The following is an 18,027-nucleotide window of genomic DNA, read 5'->3' as shown; positions in this document are numbered from 1 at the left end:
CATAGTTCCCTGAAAGTGCCAACATAGATGGATAGAGTGATGAAGAAGGCATGTGGTATGCTTGCATTCGTCGGCTGAGGCGTTGAGTGTCAGAGTTGAGATATCATGTTACAGCTGTACAAATCATTAGTTAGGCTGCACTTGGAGTATTGTGTACTGTTCTGGTTGCCAAGCGAAAGCAAAGATACTCAGTAATCTGATAAGTTGCAGAGGTGCACAGAAGCTTCACAGAAATGTTGCCTGGACTGTAGGCTTGTGATATAAAGAGACACGAGATAGACTGGGACTGTTTTCGCTGCAGCATAGGAGGCTGTGGGGTGACCTCATAGTTTATAAAATGATGTTGCATAGTTAAGGTGAATAACTCTACACCAGGGTGGGGTCTAAAGCTAGGCGGAAGGTTAAGGTGAGGGAAAAGATTTAAAGGCAGTAGTGAGCATCTTTCTTGAACCATTGCAGTTTGTATTTTGAAGGTACTCACATCACTGTTGGAGAAGGGTTTCCAGGATTTTAATGCAGCAACTGTGAAGAAATGGCAATATATTTCCATGTCAAATTGATTTGTGACATTGAGTGTAATTGGAAAGTGGTGCTGGTCTCAAATATCATATTCTCTTTGCACTTCCTGGGAGAAGAGGTTATGGTTTTGGGAGTTGTCGAAGTAACCTTACTGAGTTGCTGTGGTATATCTTTTAAATGGAATGTAGATGCAATATTGTCAGAGGGAGTGAAAGCTTATGGTGTATGGGATGCCAATCACATTGACAACTTTGTCATTGAAGTTCTTGAGTACAGTTGGAGCTCCAATCATGCAGACTTTAGGAATATTCTAACACACACCTGGCATGCCTTCTGGTCGGTGGAAAGTCTTTGGATCTTTGGAAATCCAGATGACTCACTCACCGCTGGAAATCCAACCACTGAAATGCTCAGACAGCCACAGTGTTTAATATGTTGTCCAGTTACATTTCCGCCCAATTTTGCCCCTTATTTGGCAGGGGCTTCGAAAGTGGAAGCATCATTGAATGGGAGGTGATCAGTATATATCTTCTTGGAGATGGTTGTTACTTTGCACTTGTGTGGTACGCATCTTACACCTGCCACTTATTAGTCCATGCACGATTATTGACTGTTTTATTTGCAGGCGTGCAGTGCATCATTATTAGAGGAAATGGATTTGAACTATATGCAGTAATGAGGATATATCCACATTTATGAAATAAAAGCGGGGAGATTGTTGATGAAACACTTGAAAATGGTTAAGCCGAGAATACTGCCTTGAGGAACTCCTGATCTGATAGCCATCTCATCCTTACATGAATTTCTGACCAAACATTCCCATCGGGGGTATCACCAGAAAATCACCAGAAAAGCTGAGACCGGGTATCCAAAGGAATTCTTTAATGTTTGGCCAAATTCTCACAACTTTCTCAGCCAACTGTATTTGACAATAGTAAGATCTTTCTTGATGGTCAGGATCCTACCAAGCGTATATATCAAACATAGAGCCAAAGTTTGGTTTATGGAAGAGGATGGTAAATGTAATCGTACCCGGCAGTCAAGGCTCCATAGTGAATTAATCTAGTTATTCCTTGGTGATACAATATAGTGTAATCCCAAATTACTTTTATTTCAGAGAAACAGCATGGAAAATGGCCCTTCGGCCCACTGATTCCACAACAATCATTAATCACTCGTTCCCATTTTCTCATTCACCTCCTACACATTGGGGGAATTTTACAGACAGCAAATAACTGACAAACATGCACGTCTATGAAAAACATTGAGGATTAATTAAGTTACTAGCACTTCTATGCACATACATTTTCAGTTTCTATGGTCCCATGGAGACAGAAATCATTCTATAATGGAGTGAACTGGACATTAATGCCGTGAATTACTGTAATTCCTTGAATTATGAAAGTAATGTGTTCTGAGTATTAGATTGAGTAGATTAAACCTCAAATCAAATAAAGAATGAAATATAGAAACATAGAAACATAGAAAATAGGTGCAGGAGTAGGCCATTCGGCCCTTCGAGCCTGCACCGCCATTCAATATGATCATGGCTGATCATCCAGCTCAGTAGCCTGTACCTGCCTTCTCTCCATACCCCCTGGTCCCTCTAGCAAAAAGGGCCACATCTATCTCCCTCTTAAATATAGCCAATGAACTGGCCTCAACTACCTTCTGTGGCAGAGAATTCCACAGACTCACCACTCTCTGTGTGAAGAAATGTTTTCTCATCTCGGTCCTAAAAGACTTCCCCCTTATCCTTAAGCTGTGACCCCTGGTTCTGGACTCCCCCAACATCGGGAACAATCTTCCCGCATCTAGCCTCTCCAACCCCTTAAGAATTTTATATGTTTCTATAAGATCCCCCCTCAGTCTTCTAAATTCCAGCGAGTACAAGCCCAGTCTATCCAGTCTTTCCTCATATGTAAGTCCCGCCATCCCAGGGATCAATCTGGTGAACCTTCTCTGTACTCCCTCTAAGGCAAGAACGTCTTTCCTCAGGTTAGGAGACCAAAACTGCACACAATACTCCAGGTGCGGTCTCACCAAGGCCCTGTACAACTGCAGCAGAACCTCCCTGCTCCTAAACTCAAATCCTCTTGCTATGAATGCCAACATACCATTCGCTTTCTTCACTACCTGCTGCACCTGCATGCTTGCTTTCAATGACTGGTGCACCATGACACCCAGGTCACGTTGCATCTCACCTTCTCCCAATCGGTCACCATTCAGGTAATACTCTGCTTTCCTGTTCTTGCCGCCAAAGTGGATAACCTCACATTTATCCACATTATATTGCATCTGCCATGCATTTGCCCACTCGCCTAATCTATCCAAGTCACTCTGCAGCCTCCTAGCATCCTCCTCGCAGCTAACACTGCCACCCCAGCTTCGTGTCATCCGCAAACTTAGAGATGTTGCATTCAATTCCCTCGTCCAAATCATTAATATACACTGTAAATAACTGGGGTCCCAGCACTGAGCCTTGCGGTACCCCACTAGTCACTGCCTGCCATTCCGAAAAGGACCCGTTTATTCCTACTCTTTGCTTCCTGTCCGCCAACCAATTTTCTATCCACCTCAACACTGAACCCTCAATACCGTGTGCTTTAAGTTTGTACACCAATCTCCTATGTGGGACCTTGTCGAAGGCCTTTTGAAAGTCCAGATATAACACATCGACTGGTTCTCCCTTATCCACTCTACTAGTTACATCCTCGAAAAATTCTATAAGATTCGTGAATAAAGGGAAGGCAACAAATATTGCATTGAGGAATAAAGTAGAGACAGAGCAAAAGTTACAAAAAGGACAGTTTGACACATTTCATATCTTCAGCAACAATTAACTGCCTTAAAAAAAAGAACAATTGGAATTGTTCGCTTTTTGAACAGAAGCATTGAATTCCATTTATTCATAATTGTTGCATTTTGTGAAATGAGTATCCACTGAGTTAATTGCTGCACTTAACCTTCTTTAGGGAGGTTACTGGGCGTTTAATGTGCAAGTTAAAAGCAAGGGGAGTTGAGGATGAAATGTCATTTTTGTGAAGCAGTCCAAAGGTCCTCTCCCACCACGTTGCTGACTGATCGGGCATTGGTAATGACATCATTCAGCTCCAGTTAATTTTTAAGCAAATTCTTTGGTTACAAATTTCACACAATATTTTGCTTTCTGTCTATTTATTTATTTATCCATTTATTCACCCATGGCCTGCCTGTCTGTCTGTCTGTCTGTCTGTCTGTCTGTCTGTCTGTCTGTCTGTCTGTCTGTCTGTCTGTCTGTCTGTCTGTCTGTCTGTCTGTCTGTCTGTCTGTCTGTCTGTCTGTCTGTCTGTCTGTCTGTCTGCCTGCCTGCCTGCCTGCCTGCCTGCCTGTCTGTCTGTCTGTCTGTCTGTCTGTCTGTCTGTCTGTCTGTCTGTCTCTCTGTCCGTCTGTCTGTCTCTCTGTCCCTCTGCCCATCTGTCTCTCTGTTTCTCTGTCTCTCTGTTTCTCTGTCTCTCTGTTTATCTATCTATCTATCTATCTATCTATCTATCTATCTATCTATCTATCTATCTATCTATCTATCTATCTATCTATCTATCTATCTATCTATCTATCTATCTATCTATCTATCTATTTATTTATTTGAAGAAGCCTAGATTTTGCCTTTTTGTAACAAATTAGACAACGTTCCAATACAAATATTTGCTTTAAAGTTTCTTTATTACCATTCATAAAATAGATGAATGCTTTAGTTCCATGATCTACACAACCAAGCTTTCTTGGTTGTTATGAAAGCTAAAAATTATCACAGCATGATTCATCAGAAATCACATTTGCATCTTATTCTAAGTTATATTATGCTGCTACAAAATGTTGATCATACTATTTACCACTATTAAAAGGTCTACAAAAAATATGAAATGTAATCTCTCCTATTTATTGGATGAATTTTGTTTATCAGGTAAAACACCAGTTCTGAACAACTGATAAATTATTATAGTGCATACTTTTTCCTGCAGTAAAAATCAATTTTCAATGATGTAATCAAAACATCTATGGATTGGTAAAAAGTCTCTCAATTTTTTGAATAGGTCAGAATTTCCCTTAAACTGATCAGGAGCTAATTTAAAAAGCCACTTATGCAACTACCAAGAGTTATGCAGTTGCATAGAAAATGTGATATCAGTTTCTTCCATCAAAATCTGATGTTAATTTTTGTTCTTATTCATGTAATATTCCTCTAAAAAAATTTTTTTAGATGGTCAGTAGATAACCACTCAAAATAGTTAAACGCTACAAGTACAAATAAATGTATAAAGTAGCATTTCATGCTCTATCTGAAGAAAACCAAATTTAATACTTCAAATGTTCAAACATTCGGTCAAAGGGCCACGGCCATCTACAGCTATTTCATTGATGAATCTCTCTCCATCATCAGACAGAAGTGAAGAACGTTTGCAGTGTCAGTTCCATCAGTTACTCAGATCAAGGTGCTTGGACTACTGTCCCCCATAGGCTAATATTACCAAGTAATATAAATGCCACACAGGTGCTGGTAAATGTCATCTTCAATAGGTCTCTTCAACAATCAATGACATTACCATCAAAAAAAATTCTCACCACTGACATCCTGACCATTACATGAGGAAAACACTTATCTGGACCGGAGGCTAGATATTCTATGGCTGGTGATGCCCAAAACCTTTCAACCATCCACAAGATGCAGCATGTGACAGAATGCTTTTCCCTTACCAGGATGAGCACAGAGTTCCAAAAGCTGAGCAAACATGCCTTCTGCCAATTGTATACCAATTACAAGAAGCACTGCAGCATTTTGCCTTTCAAAGCACCTCCCGAACACACCAACCTCTAACAACTAAAAGTCAAGGACACCAGGCACATTGGCATCCAACATCAGCTATTTGCCTCCCATGTGACATACCACCGACAGAAATATGTTGCCATCCATTCAACATTGCTAACCCAAAATACCTATGACATTGTGTGAGTACATTAACTGCAAGTACTGCAAGGACTACATCAGTCTGAAGCACAATACTAAAAATGGCAAACATACAAACACCTTTCTGGTGATAACCAGAACCCATCAGGGTACGTAAAAACATTGTGTGATATGTTACCGAGGAAAAACCTAAAAGAGCAATGCCAAGGGAAATACAACAGAATGGGAAACAAATCATAATCAGTTATGAGAGGCGATAAATATCTCCACAACCAAGGCTCAACATTTAATTCACAAGTGGCTGCCATCAATGGGTAAACGATATGCCCCAGGTAGAAATATTTATCATATTTTAAAGGCAGAAGAGGTGTCTTTAAATTTAGATTACTTGTGGTGTAGCTGCAATTAGGAAATAGATAATGAACATGCTTTTAAAAAGTAACAACAAATTAGGAGATGGTTTTCATCACCACAATGATGTTGCATTATAAATTGACTTGTATTCCTCCTTCCACATTCATTAAAAAAATGCTTGTGAGAATCAATATCCTTTGATCATGTGTGATTCGTTAATAGCCTACCTTCAGAATATTCAGAAATAATACTGTACCCTGTCTGTCTAGAATTTGTGCTCCTTCAATTAGCTTCCTGCCTCTGCTCTTCACCTTTAATGTAGCAAAACAAATGCTAATTCCCCCACACATTTACAAGGAGATCCTTCAATCTTTTCTATTGGGAGGCTGCTCCCAGCAGCTGAAATTATAAAAATATCAAGTGGTAAATTTGTGAGATGAATGGTGCCTATCGCAGCCTCAACAAATGTAAGCATCAAATAAAGAATCAGACATCTGGATCATAGCATGCTTAAGGTACAAATTAATAGTCTGGGTCCCGGCATTCAGAAACATCTTGCTTCAGGTGTTACCCGAGAGAGTTAAAATGCACCATTACGTGGCATTCTTAATATATATGCAATGCAGCAACTGAAACCTTAATACATTTTCTGTTTGCATTTCCACTTCCAAGTAAAGTAAACAGAAACTTGTTCTGCCATCTGTCAATTCATTGAAATTAAATTTTAGGTTTCTTAAGGAATACCATAACCATCCTCACATGTTAAATAGTTATTGCCATGGGAACTAAAAATTAAAGTACTTTGTATGCTGAAGTTTATTTTGTTGAAAGTTACTTGACAGAATATTTTATTGAAATGACACCCATTTAGTAGTTTTTGTTTGGCTCTAGTTTCGTAGTCTGTGCTTCAAACTACCTGACCCACACATAGTGAGAAAATGCACCGACATCATGTTCTTCCTGTAATGGAAGACTGCTCAGACTGAGATGACTGTGATCAGTAACATAGAAACGTAGAAACATAGATAAATAGGTGCAGGAGTAGGCCAATCAGCCCTTTGAGCCAGCACCGCCATTCAATATGATCATAGCTGATCATCTAAAATCATTACCTTGTTCCTGCTTTTTCCCAATATCCCTTGATTCCTTTAGATCGAAGAGCTAAATCTAATTCTCTCTTGAAAACATCCAGTGAATTGACCAGCACTGCCTTCTGTGGCAGAGAATTCCACAGATTCACCACTCTCTATGTGAAGTTTTTTTCCATCCCAGTCCTAAATGGCCTACCTCTTATTCTTAAACTGTGACCCCTGGTTCTGGACTCCCCCAACATCGGGAACATGTTTCCTACATCGAGCCTGTCCAATCCTTTAAGAATTCTATATGTTTCTATAGGATCCCCTCTCATCCTTCTAAATTCCAGTGAATACAAGCCCAGTCGACCCATTCTTTCATCATATGTCAGTCCCGCCATTCCGGGAATTAACCTCGTGAACCTACGCTGTACTCCCTCCATAGCAATAATGTCATTCCTTAAATTAGGAGACCAAAATTGCACACAATACTCCAGGTGCAGTCTCATCAGGGCCCTGTACAACTGCAGTAGGACCTCCTTGCTCCTAAACTCAAATCCTCTCAAATCCTCTCACAATGAAGGCCAACATGCCATTAGCTTTCTTCACTGCCTGCTGTGCCTGCATGCTTACTTTCAGAGAAAGATGTACAAGCACCCAGGTCTCATTGCCCCTCCCCTTTTCCTAATTGACACCATTCAGATAATAATCTGCCTTCCTGTTCTTGCCACCAAAGTGGATAACCTCATATTTATCCACATTATACTGCATCTGCCATGTATCTGCCCACTCACCCAACCTATCTAAGTCATCCTGCAGCCTCATAGCATCTTCATCGCAGCTCACGCTGCCACCCAGTTTTGTGTCATCAGCAAACTTGGAGATGTCACATTTAATTCCCTCATCTAAATATATATTGTAAATAACTGGGGTCCCAGTACCGAGCCATGCGGTACCCCACTAGTCACTGCCTGCCATTCTGAAAAGGACCTGTAATTCCTACTCTTTGCTTCCTGTCTGCCAACCAGCTCTCTATCCATGTCAATACCCTACCCCCAATGCCATGTGCTCTAATTTTGTCTACTAATCTCTTGTGTGGGGCTTTGTCAAAGGCTTTTTGAAAGTCCAGATACACCACATCCACTGGCTCTCCCTTATCCATTCTACTTGTTACATCCTCAAAAAACTCCAGAAGATTAGTCAATCATGATTTCCCCTTCATAAATCCATATTGACTTTGACCGATCCTGTGTTTTCCAAATGCGCTGCTATAACATCTTTAACAATCGACTCAAGCATCTTCCCAACTACTGATGTTAGCCAAACTGGTCAATAATTCCTCATTTTCTCGCTCCATCCTTTCTCAAAAAGTGGGGTTACATTGGCCACCCTGCAGTCCACAGGAACTGATCCAGAGTCGAGAGAACATTGGAAAATAATTACCAATGCATCCACAATTTCTAGGGCCACCTCCTTGAGTACTCTGGGATGCAGACCATCAGGCCCTGGGGATTTTTCTGCCTTCAGTCCCAATAGTTTACCTAACACCATTTTCTGATTAATGTGGATTCCCTTCAGTTCCTCCTTCCTACTAGATCCTCAGACCCCTAGTATTTCTGGGAGATTGTCTGTGTTCCGTAGTGAAGATAGAACCAAAGTACTTGTTTAACTTTTCTGCCATTTCCTTGTTTCCCATTATTATTTCACCCGTCTCTGATTGTAAGGGACCTACATTTGTCTTCTGGTATGTGATTTCTGGTACACATTTAAAATCACACAACAGAACAGTTAAAATTACACATACTTTCTGAGATCTTTTTAGTGATTGTACAGGGAATGTTACTTAATTTCTTACTAAGCTTCAAACAGGCCTTTATCTGTGCAGCATTGCTGGATAGCACGCAAACAAAAGCTTTTCACTGTACCTCGGTACTCGTGACATAAATATACTAAACTACATAATTACATCATTTGCACATCACTCTGTTAATAATGTCATCCAACATGTTTTAATGATGAAAACAATTAATGTTCTTGAGAGTCATCTCTTCTCCATAAACATTTCTGTCTTATGGAAGTAATCAGTTTGATGATAATGAAGTACTATAAACCTAAATATACTTTCCCTTCTCCTCTCTTGGTGTCCTACCTTGTCTGCAAGTGATCAAACTGGACTTGAAGATTGTCATTCAGTTCTGTCTGTTCATCCAAGGAACGCTGCAGTTTCCTGATCTGGTTCAGTGACTCATCCAACTAAAATAACATAAATAAAACGGATAATCATAATCACCATTAAGCTCTTTGCATTATTAATTTCCCAGTCTTAAGGGCACATATGTACTTGGAAATGAGGTACAGGACATGGTTAATTGAATTGAGAATGTATGCATTGTAAAAAGTTTATTATCTGCTGGAAATCCAAATTGGTATTCTCATTGTGACTCTAAATATGATCAAAATATGAACATAACACTTATAAAACACAAGGTTCAGCACTGGTTCCAGTAACTTATAATGCATCAGCATTAAATTTCCTCAATGCTTAATGTAGCTGCACTAACCTCTCATAACTTAGTGTAGTTTATGCAAAGGAATAAATTGTTGTCCATTTCTGAAAGAGCAAACATTATTTTAACAATAAATAACAAAGTGCTAGAGGGTCTCAGCTGGTCAAGCAGCATGTATGGAGGGAAATGAACAGACCCCGTTTTGGGTAAGGATCCTTCTTCAGATTGATAGAGTATGGGGAGAGAATGGTGAAGGCAATGAATGTGAATAAAAGGGCCCTTTTCAGGTTGGCTGCCAGTGATTAGTGGTATCCCGCAGAGGTCGGTGTTGATCTGCTACATTTCATGTTGTTTGTTAATGATCTTGATGATGGAATTGATGGCTTTGTGGCCAAGTTTGTGGATGGTACGAAGATAGGTGGAGGGGCAGGTAGTGTTGCGGAAGCAGGGAGTCTACAGAAGGACTTGGACAGGTTGAGAGAGTGGGCAAAGAGGTGGCAAATGAAACACAGTGACCGTGGATACAAGGACAATATCATTCCACTGACACTGTTCAAAGCGAGCATAGTATGCATTGAGCTCATTTGGGGAGGGATGCATTGTTGCCAGCAACACTGCCCAACTTCACATTGTAGCCTGTTATAGCATGTAAGCCATGCCATAATCCGTGTGCACCTCCAGGGACTCGAGCTTAGTCTGGAATTCCCTCTTGGTTTCCTTGATAGCTTTGTGAAGGTCATGAAGAGATATCTTACATCACAGAGTACTTTGCACACTAATAGGGGTGTGCACACCATACCCTCATTATCTTCATGCTTTGGGTCATTAACAATGCAAAATAAACCCAGCAACATGAACTTGTTTTATGCATAGTCCAGATTAATATGATAAAGAAGTTTCAATCATGTTCAATTCATGTTAGCTGGGCCATCTGAATCACTGAACTAATTATAGCATTCAGCATGTTGGCATTCAAATGAAGCAAAACTGAACTAAAAGTACAATGGTGTCATGAACAAGTGAACAGAAACTGTTTTTATTTAGAAGCACTGAACACAATGAGATAAATCACACTAAGGCACAGCTCTGTGGACAACAAAAAAATATGCTGGTAAGCACCTGCTGTGTAAAGTCCTGAGGTTTACAACAGATAAATTGGTATAAAGGAAGCTGTGAACCTATGTTGAAGCTACACAGTGAGTTTATTTACCTCTTAAACACCATTCGAGTGCGATGCCGACCCGTCAATTGGGAGAAATACTGAAGAGGAAATCATCAGCCAAAAAAACCCAATTCCATCCCTCGAGTAATCCCATACCCCGTACGCACTCTCTCCTGGAACAGTACTTGCTCTACGTGTAACCTACTGCATGGCAGGGTGGCATCAACTGGTGCCAGGATGCTATCCTGCTGTCACATCCTTTAAAAATGTCACTGGAGCTCAGTCAGGTATGTAAAAAAGAACGACACTGTGTTACCTAGACTTCTTGTAGGCAAGTGCACATCAGCGGCATTAGACACCAGATCATCAGAATAAAAGGAGAGCAGCAGGCAGTACAAACACTGACACAGACCAGTAAGCTCGGGAACTTTTTTTGTATTATATCCCAAGTTGTCGCATGCAATTATTTGGGAAATAATACAAAAAAATTCTTCTTCACCAGAGCAAACAAACTGTATCTGGAATTGAATCTACAATGTCTCAAAGATTGATCTCAAACCACCACCATATTAACAGATTTAGAATCTATCCATTCACCTTTGCTTTCGATAAACATGAAGAATGCAATGTGGGTCTACCACGTACCTCTTTCACTATGTTTTCCTCTTATATTACTTCTTTCAGACTTTTGGCGAATAGTGAATATTTGTGCAGCAGGGTGTGAAAATTTATTTTAGAGTCATAGTCATAGAGTGATACAGTGTGGAAAAAGGCCCTTCGGCTCAACTTGCCTACACCGGCCAACAATGTCCCAGCTAGACTAGTCCCACCTGCCTGCACTTGGTCCACATCCTGCCAAACCTGTCCTATCCATGTACCTGTCTAACTGTTTCTTAAACGATGGGATAGTCCCAACCTCAATTACCTCTTCTGGCAGCGTGTTCCATACACCCATTCATCCTTTGTGTGAAAAAGTTACCCCTCGGATTCCTATTAAATCTTTTCCCCTTCACCTTGAACCTATGTCCTCTGGTCCTTGATTCCCTTATTCTGGGCAAGCGACTGTGCATCTACCCGATCTATTCCTCTCATGATTTTTTACACCTCTATAAGATCACCCCTCATACTCCTGCGCTCCAAGGAATAGTGACCCAGCCTAATCAACCTCTCCCTATAGCTCACACCCTCTAGTCCTGGCAACATCCTTGTAAATCTTCTCTAAACCCTTTCAGGCTTGACAATATCTTTCCTATAACATAGTGCCCAGAACTGAATACAACATTCTAAATGCGGTCTCACCAACCTCTTATACAACTGCAACATCACCTCACAACTTGCGACTCGACCTTCAAGGAACCATGCACCTGCACTCCTAGATCCCTCTGCACTACAACACTCCCCAGAAACCTACCATTTACTATCTAGGTCCTGCCCTTGTTAGACGTCCCAAAATGCAACACCTCACACATCTCTATTAAATTCCATCAACCAGTCCTCAACCCACCTGGCCAATCGATCCCGATCCTGCTGCAATCTTTCACATCCATCTTCACTATCTGCAAAACCACTCACTTTTGTATCAACAGCAAACTTGCTAATTTTGCCCTGTATGTTCTCATCCAAAAGATAATTTAAAAACAACTTCTAACCTCACCAGTTTCCACAAGGGAGCAAGACAAACCAGTTCCTCTCCCGCCCCCAGCATGCATGCAGTGTGAAGCAAAGATTAATGTCTTAGCCACAGATCGATGGATCACTCAGTTAGAACAATCTTCATTAACCTAACAATTTAAAATCTCATAAATTTGCTTCACCCACGCAGAACAATTGGTAAGAGTACATCCACATCTCAGAGTTTGCAGACTGTAGATTGCTATTGTGATCACAACACCACACAAACAGCGTGCCACTCACTCACTCACTTTTGCAGAAGGTGCAGCAGGGAATGCCAGCTGAGATCAGGGTGAATGCAAAGGTCGTGATCAGAGGCATGGCTGACTACTCATTCCTCATCCTCCCCGTTTCCTACTTCCTGTCTTGCAGCAATCTCTTCTGACTGAAATACTGCTAGCCTTCCTTCCCAACCCCTTCCCTCTCCTCTCCCCGTCACAATCTTACCACTGTCTTTATTGCCAAAAGGGGGAATAAGTTCAATCTGATTAGACAGTGATGGAACATGACAAAGACAGTGATGAAGATATCCTCTCACTTCCACATCCTTTACACTTGTCATTCCCTCTTCTCCCTTTTTTCTATGACTCTCTGACTCTCATCAGGCAGAAAATCCAAACATATACCACCAGATTCATGAACAGCTTCTTCCCCACTCTTATCAGATTATGGAACGGTCCTCTCATAAGATAAGGGTACGGTCCCAATCTCCCAACCTACCTCATTGCGGCCGTACACTTTTTTAATCTGCACTTTTTCTGTAGCTGTAATGCTTTAACATTGTTACATTATATTCTGCACTCTGGGATTTTTCTCTTTGCATTATCTGTTGTACATCTATTTATACCTCGTGTTGCCTTGGCAAGGTCAGCAGTTCAATCAAGAACGAGTCACACCCTGTCCACTCCCTCTTCTCCCCTCGCCCATTGGCCAAAAGGTATAGAAGTGTGAAAACATACACTTCCAGATTCAGGGACAGTTTCTTCCCAGCAGAGATCATGCAATGAAACATCCTGCTGGAGAGGGGTAACTTTTTTCACACAAAGAGTGGTGGGTAAATGGAATGAGCTGACGGAGGACTATCGCAGCGTTCAAGAAACATTTAGACAGGTACATGGATAGGACAGGTTTAAAGAATATGGGCCAAATGCTGGCAGGTCGGACTAGTGTAGATGGGACATGTGGGGCCAAGGGTCTGTTTCCACACTGTAAGACTCTATGACTCTCTATGGCATGGAAAAAGGCCCTTTGACCCACCGAATCTACACTGACCATCAATAGTCCATTCACACTAGTTCTATGTTATCCCCATTTTTCATCCACTTACTACGCATTAGAAGCAATTCTTCTTCTTACAGAGGCCAAATAATCTACAAACTCCTCACGTCTTTGGGATGAAGAAGGAAACCGGAACACCCAGAGAAAACCCACACACAAAGATCATGTGCAAACTCCACATAGACAGCACCCGAGGTTAGGATCGAACCGGGTCTCTGGTGCTGAGAGGCAGCAGCTCTACCAGCTGTGCCACTCTGCCACCCCCACAGCCTGGTCAGCCTTTGAAGTCACTCTACTAAGCCACCAGCAGCTTCCATCAGCCAAGTTGCATCACTTCATGGGAACAGTTAGACAAAGACACAGAGCAAAAGACTAGAAGGGAGTGCAGAAGGAGATTTGAGTCTGTGTTGCAGTCAACAAAAGTCAAAAATTTGTATCAACCAATGAATGCACAAAATTGTACAGTTAAAGCAAAAGCCTTAGAAAATCAATCAGCAACTAACCTGCGAATACCTTGAAACAGCACTCGTGGGAAGATACTGTTTAAAGGTGTGTTCATCTGCATCAAATTCGGGCTGTAACATGGTATTCAAAATAATACCAAATCAGCACAGAATACTGCATCATACTTGTGTTTCTTGTATGATGGCGCTCCTTTAACCAAATAGGAATTTATGTAAACCAATTCATTCCTTATTTGTGGTCCAAAATAGTTATGGGATTTAAGATTAATTTCATATGTCAAACTGTTTTTATATTTTCTTCAGCTCAACCTTCAAGTGAGAACTAGGTTAGTTCAATGCCACAAAGATTAAATGGAAATGCAAAAAACGGATGGTAGAAATTTAAAATGAAACAGAAATTATTCAGTCAGATGACTTTCATCAGAACTAAATTAGAAATCAAAAATGTTTTAGATGTGTACTATATTATGAGAAGAATAGATTGGGTAAATGCACAGAGTCTTTTGCCCAGAGTAGAGGAATTGAGAACCAGGTTATAGGTTTGGGGGGGAAAAATTTAGTAGGAACCCGAGGGGTAACTTTTTTTTTGCACAATGGATGGTGGGTGTATGCAACAAGCTGCTGGAGGAGTTAGTTGAGGCTGGTACTATTATAACATTTAAGAGACATTGGGACATGTACATGGATAGTTTACATTTAGTGGGTTCTGGGCCAATCACAGGCAGGTGGGATAAGTGTAGATGGGCATGTTGGGCGGCATGGGCAAGTTGGGCCAAAGGGCCTGTTTCCACGCTCTATGACCAAATTGCAGAGGGGGGGGGGAGGGGCAGAGGAAATGTCTAAGAGGTGGAAATTGGAAGGGAATAAATGAGACAAAATAGTGGTGGTGCCAACTGAGGTGGTGAAGGCTTGTTAATTACAGCTGCTCCATCTGGTGGATATGGAAACAGAGGGAGATGAACAAGAACAGAGCAGAAAGGTAAAATGTATTGCTGGAACTGTGAAATACAAAACATTTGCTGGGAATCTAAAATTATCAACAAGGAAGGCAATAAGTGGGCATTGTGAACCTAACAAAATAAGATGGAGACCACATGTCATCTCAGTAAAAGCCAAACCCAATGAGATTGCAAACCAATTAGTAAGAAACAGTAGAAGTGACAGTATTCATTCCTTCCTATCAAAGTGAATAACCTTACATTTCCCCAATTCTTTTTCAGATACTTTTTGTCCTTTTTACAATTTACTTTCCAACCTAGATTTATATCATCTGAAGACTTGTTATATACTACTCATTCCTTTTAAGTCATCTGAACATATAGATTTAAATAGCAAAGCACTTCCAACTGATCATTATGCCATTCCCATAGAAATAACATGCTAACTTGATAATGAACATATTATTCCTTTCTCTTTTACGTTCTTTAACTAAACCTATCCTTGTTACTATTTTGGGTTGCAATATTTCAGGTGCCATTTTATAGAATCTGAGATATCTGCCTCATTTCTTTCAATTTACTCTGTTTAACACATCCTTGAAAACCTCTATTGGATTGCCAATGATTTTCCTTTCATAAAATTATGTTGACCATGCTTATCCGTATTTTGTTACATTATGTGTGCTGTTACTATCATTTTAACAATAGGTGGTATTGTAGATAGTGAAGATGGTTGTCAAAAATTGCAGCAGGATCGTGATGGGTTGGGCAGGTGGGCTGAGGAATGGTTGATGGAGTTTAATACAGAGAGATGTGAGGAGTTGCATTTTGGGAAGACTAACATGGGCAAGACCTACGCAGTGAATGGTAGAGCTCTGAGGAGGGTTGTAGAGCAGAGGGATCTAGGAGTGCAGGTACATAGTTTGTTGAAAGTGGCATCACAAATAGAGACGGTAGTCAAAACGGCTTTTGGCACATTGCGTATAGACGTTGGGAGGTCATGTTGCAGTTATATAAGACGTTGGTGAGGTCACATTTAGAGTATTGTGTTCAGATCTAGCCACCACGTTATAGGAAAGTTGCTGTCAACTGGAAAGGGAGCAGAGAAGATTTACGAGGATGTGGCAAGGACTCAGGGACCTGAGTTTCAGGGAGAGGTTGAGCAGGCTAGGACTATTCCTTGGAGCACAGGCGGATGAGGGGTGATCTTAGAGGTGTACAAAATCATGAGAGGAATAGAGCAGGTAAATGCACAGAGTCTCTTGCCCAGAGTGGAAGAATCAAGAACCAGACGACATAGAATTAAGGTGAGGGGGGAAAGATTTCATAGGAACCTGAGGAGTAACTTTTTCACACGAAGAGTGATGGGTGTGTGGAACGAGCTGTTGGAGGAGGTAGTTGAGGCAGGTACTATCGTAACATTTAAGAAACATTTAGACAGGTACATTGTTAGGACAGGTTTAGAAGGATATGGGTCAAATGCAGACAAGTAGGACTACTGTGGATGGGATATGTTGGTCAGTGTGGGCATGTTGAGCCGAAGGGCCAACTCTATGACAGGCTGTATGACTCTATGACTCTATATTTCCTGATGACATTGTCCTGCTAATCATCCTGAAGTTTTCTACTTACTTCTTCTTATTTGTAGGTTAATTTGACTGGGTAAATGTAAGAAATTGTCCCTAGTGTGTGTAGGATAGTGTTGATGTGCGGGGATCGCTGGGCGGCGCGGACTTGGTGGGCCGAAAAGGCCTGTTTCCGCGCTGTATATATATGATATGATATGATATGATATGATATGATATTTTCAGTTTTGCATCTTATATTAAAAGCAACAATTCAACAATGCCAATTTTAACCATAACTCCTTCCCAATCGATCAAACTAAAAGAATGTCCATACAGGTAGAGCGCAGTGTTAACTGGAGTGTAAGCCAGAAGATTAATTCTTCCAGATTCCTGTTCAATTGTCTCATAAATAAATGCAAGGTCTAAAGTATCAAGGCTCAGCAATCATTTTGATTGTTGATCACCTTCACTACAAACAACTTCTTTCCCACGCTTGCTCTAAAATGGGCCTTCATAACACTGAGATTCAGCTACCACCCTTCCTTCCTAACAACATTTTATAAGCCTCCATAGGTCCTCTCCGAAGATATTCATTTGTACGGGTTCTAGCCTATCGACGCATATTGTCCCAGAGCTGGGGAATCACCTCTGTACTCACTGCCTTTTGTAAAGACCAACACATGTTTGGATAAGCACAAACCACTTCAGTTTCTTAAAACCATTCAAATTAGCCCTTAGTATAACCAGTATCTGCATTTCTTTGTTTCTCCAAATTAGCCCTTATTTTGGGTGCGTACAGAAAATTTGTCCAATAGCAAACAAAACAGAAAATACAGTTAATGTTCAACAAGTCAAGCAGCATCTATGGAGAGAGAAAAGGCATTTCACATCTTTTATCAGAAATTGGGGAAACTAGAAAAAAGTGTAGGATAGTGTTAATGTACGGGGATCGCTGGGCGGCACGGACTTGGTGGGCCGAAAAGGCCTGTTTCCGGTTGTATATGATATGATATGATATGATAGTATATTTTAAATTGCAGAGGAGTGGCCAATGTCTCTGATAGGGTGGTTTCATGATAATGTCTCCTGACAAAGTGACTGGCACAGACGGCGTTGGTTCCAGCTGAAAGAGCGTGATGAAGGCTTGCCAACTGATTTTTCTGGTGAAGGCGTAAGAAGAGAGAGATGGCAGAACAGCGATATTTTTTTTAAGTGCAAGGACTGTGAAATCTTGCTATGAATCGGAAGTCAAGAAGCATGCTTAAAATGTCCGGCAGATGAAGTAGCATCTGTGAAGTGAGAATGACTGAGTTCACATGACAAATTTACCTTACTTTAGAATAGATTTGCCACTAACATAAAAAGCTGATTATCAGATATTGGTTGAATTTAATATGGAGGTTTAAGGTCTGCAGCATACCTAGATGGAAAGTGAGATGCTGCTTCTCTCTCAAACATTGGATTGTAAAGCACAGATTGCAATGCCGAAGGCAGGTCAGAGTCAGAATGGGATGAAGAATTAAAGTGACAAGCAAATGGAAGTCCGGG

General features: G+C 40.9%; 1 protein-coding gene across 1 annotated transcript in view; it reads right to left on the bottom strand.

Annotated features, from left to right (window-relative positions):
• LOC144593165 (coiled-coil domain-containing protein 102A-like) overlaps positions 1–18,027 on the bottom strand; it is a 349,183-nt gene that overhangs the window by 120,803 nt on the left and 210,353 nt on the right. Inside the window, exon 7 of the mRNA XM_078398649.1 lies at positions 9,041–9,144. Within this exon, the coding sequence (XP_078254775.1) occupies positions 9,041–9,144 (104 nt within the window). The remainder of the gene's footprint in view (positions 1–9,040; positions 9,145–18,027) is intronic.

Source organism: Rhinoraja longicauda, chromosome 4, assembly GCF_053455715.1.
Source record: "Rhinoraja longicauda isolate Sanriku21f chromosome 4, sRhiLon1.1, whole genome shotgun sequence".
NCBI lineage: Eukaryota > Metazoa > Chordata > Chondrichthyes > Rajiformes > Arhynchobatidae > Rhinoraja > Rhinoraja longicauda.
This window is presented reverse-complemented; position numbering and strand designations above follow the sequence as displayed.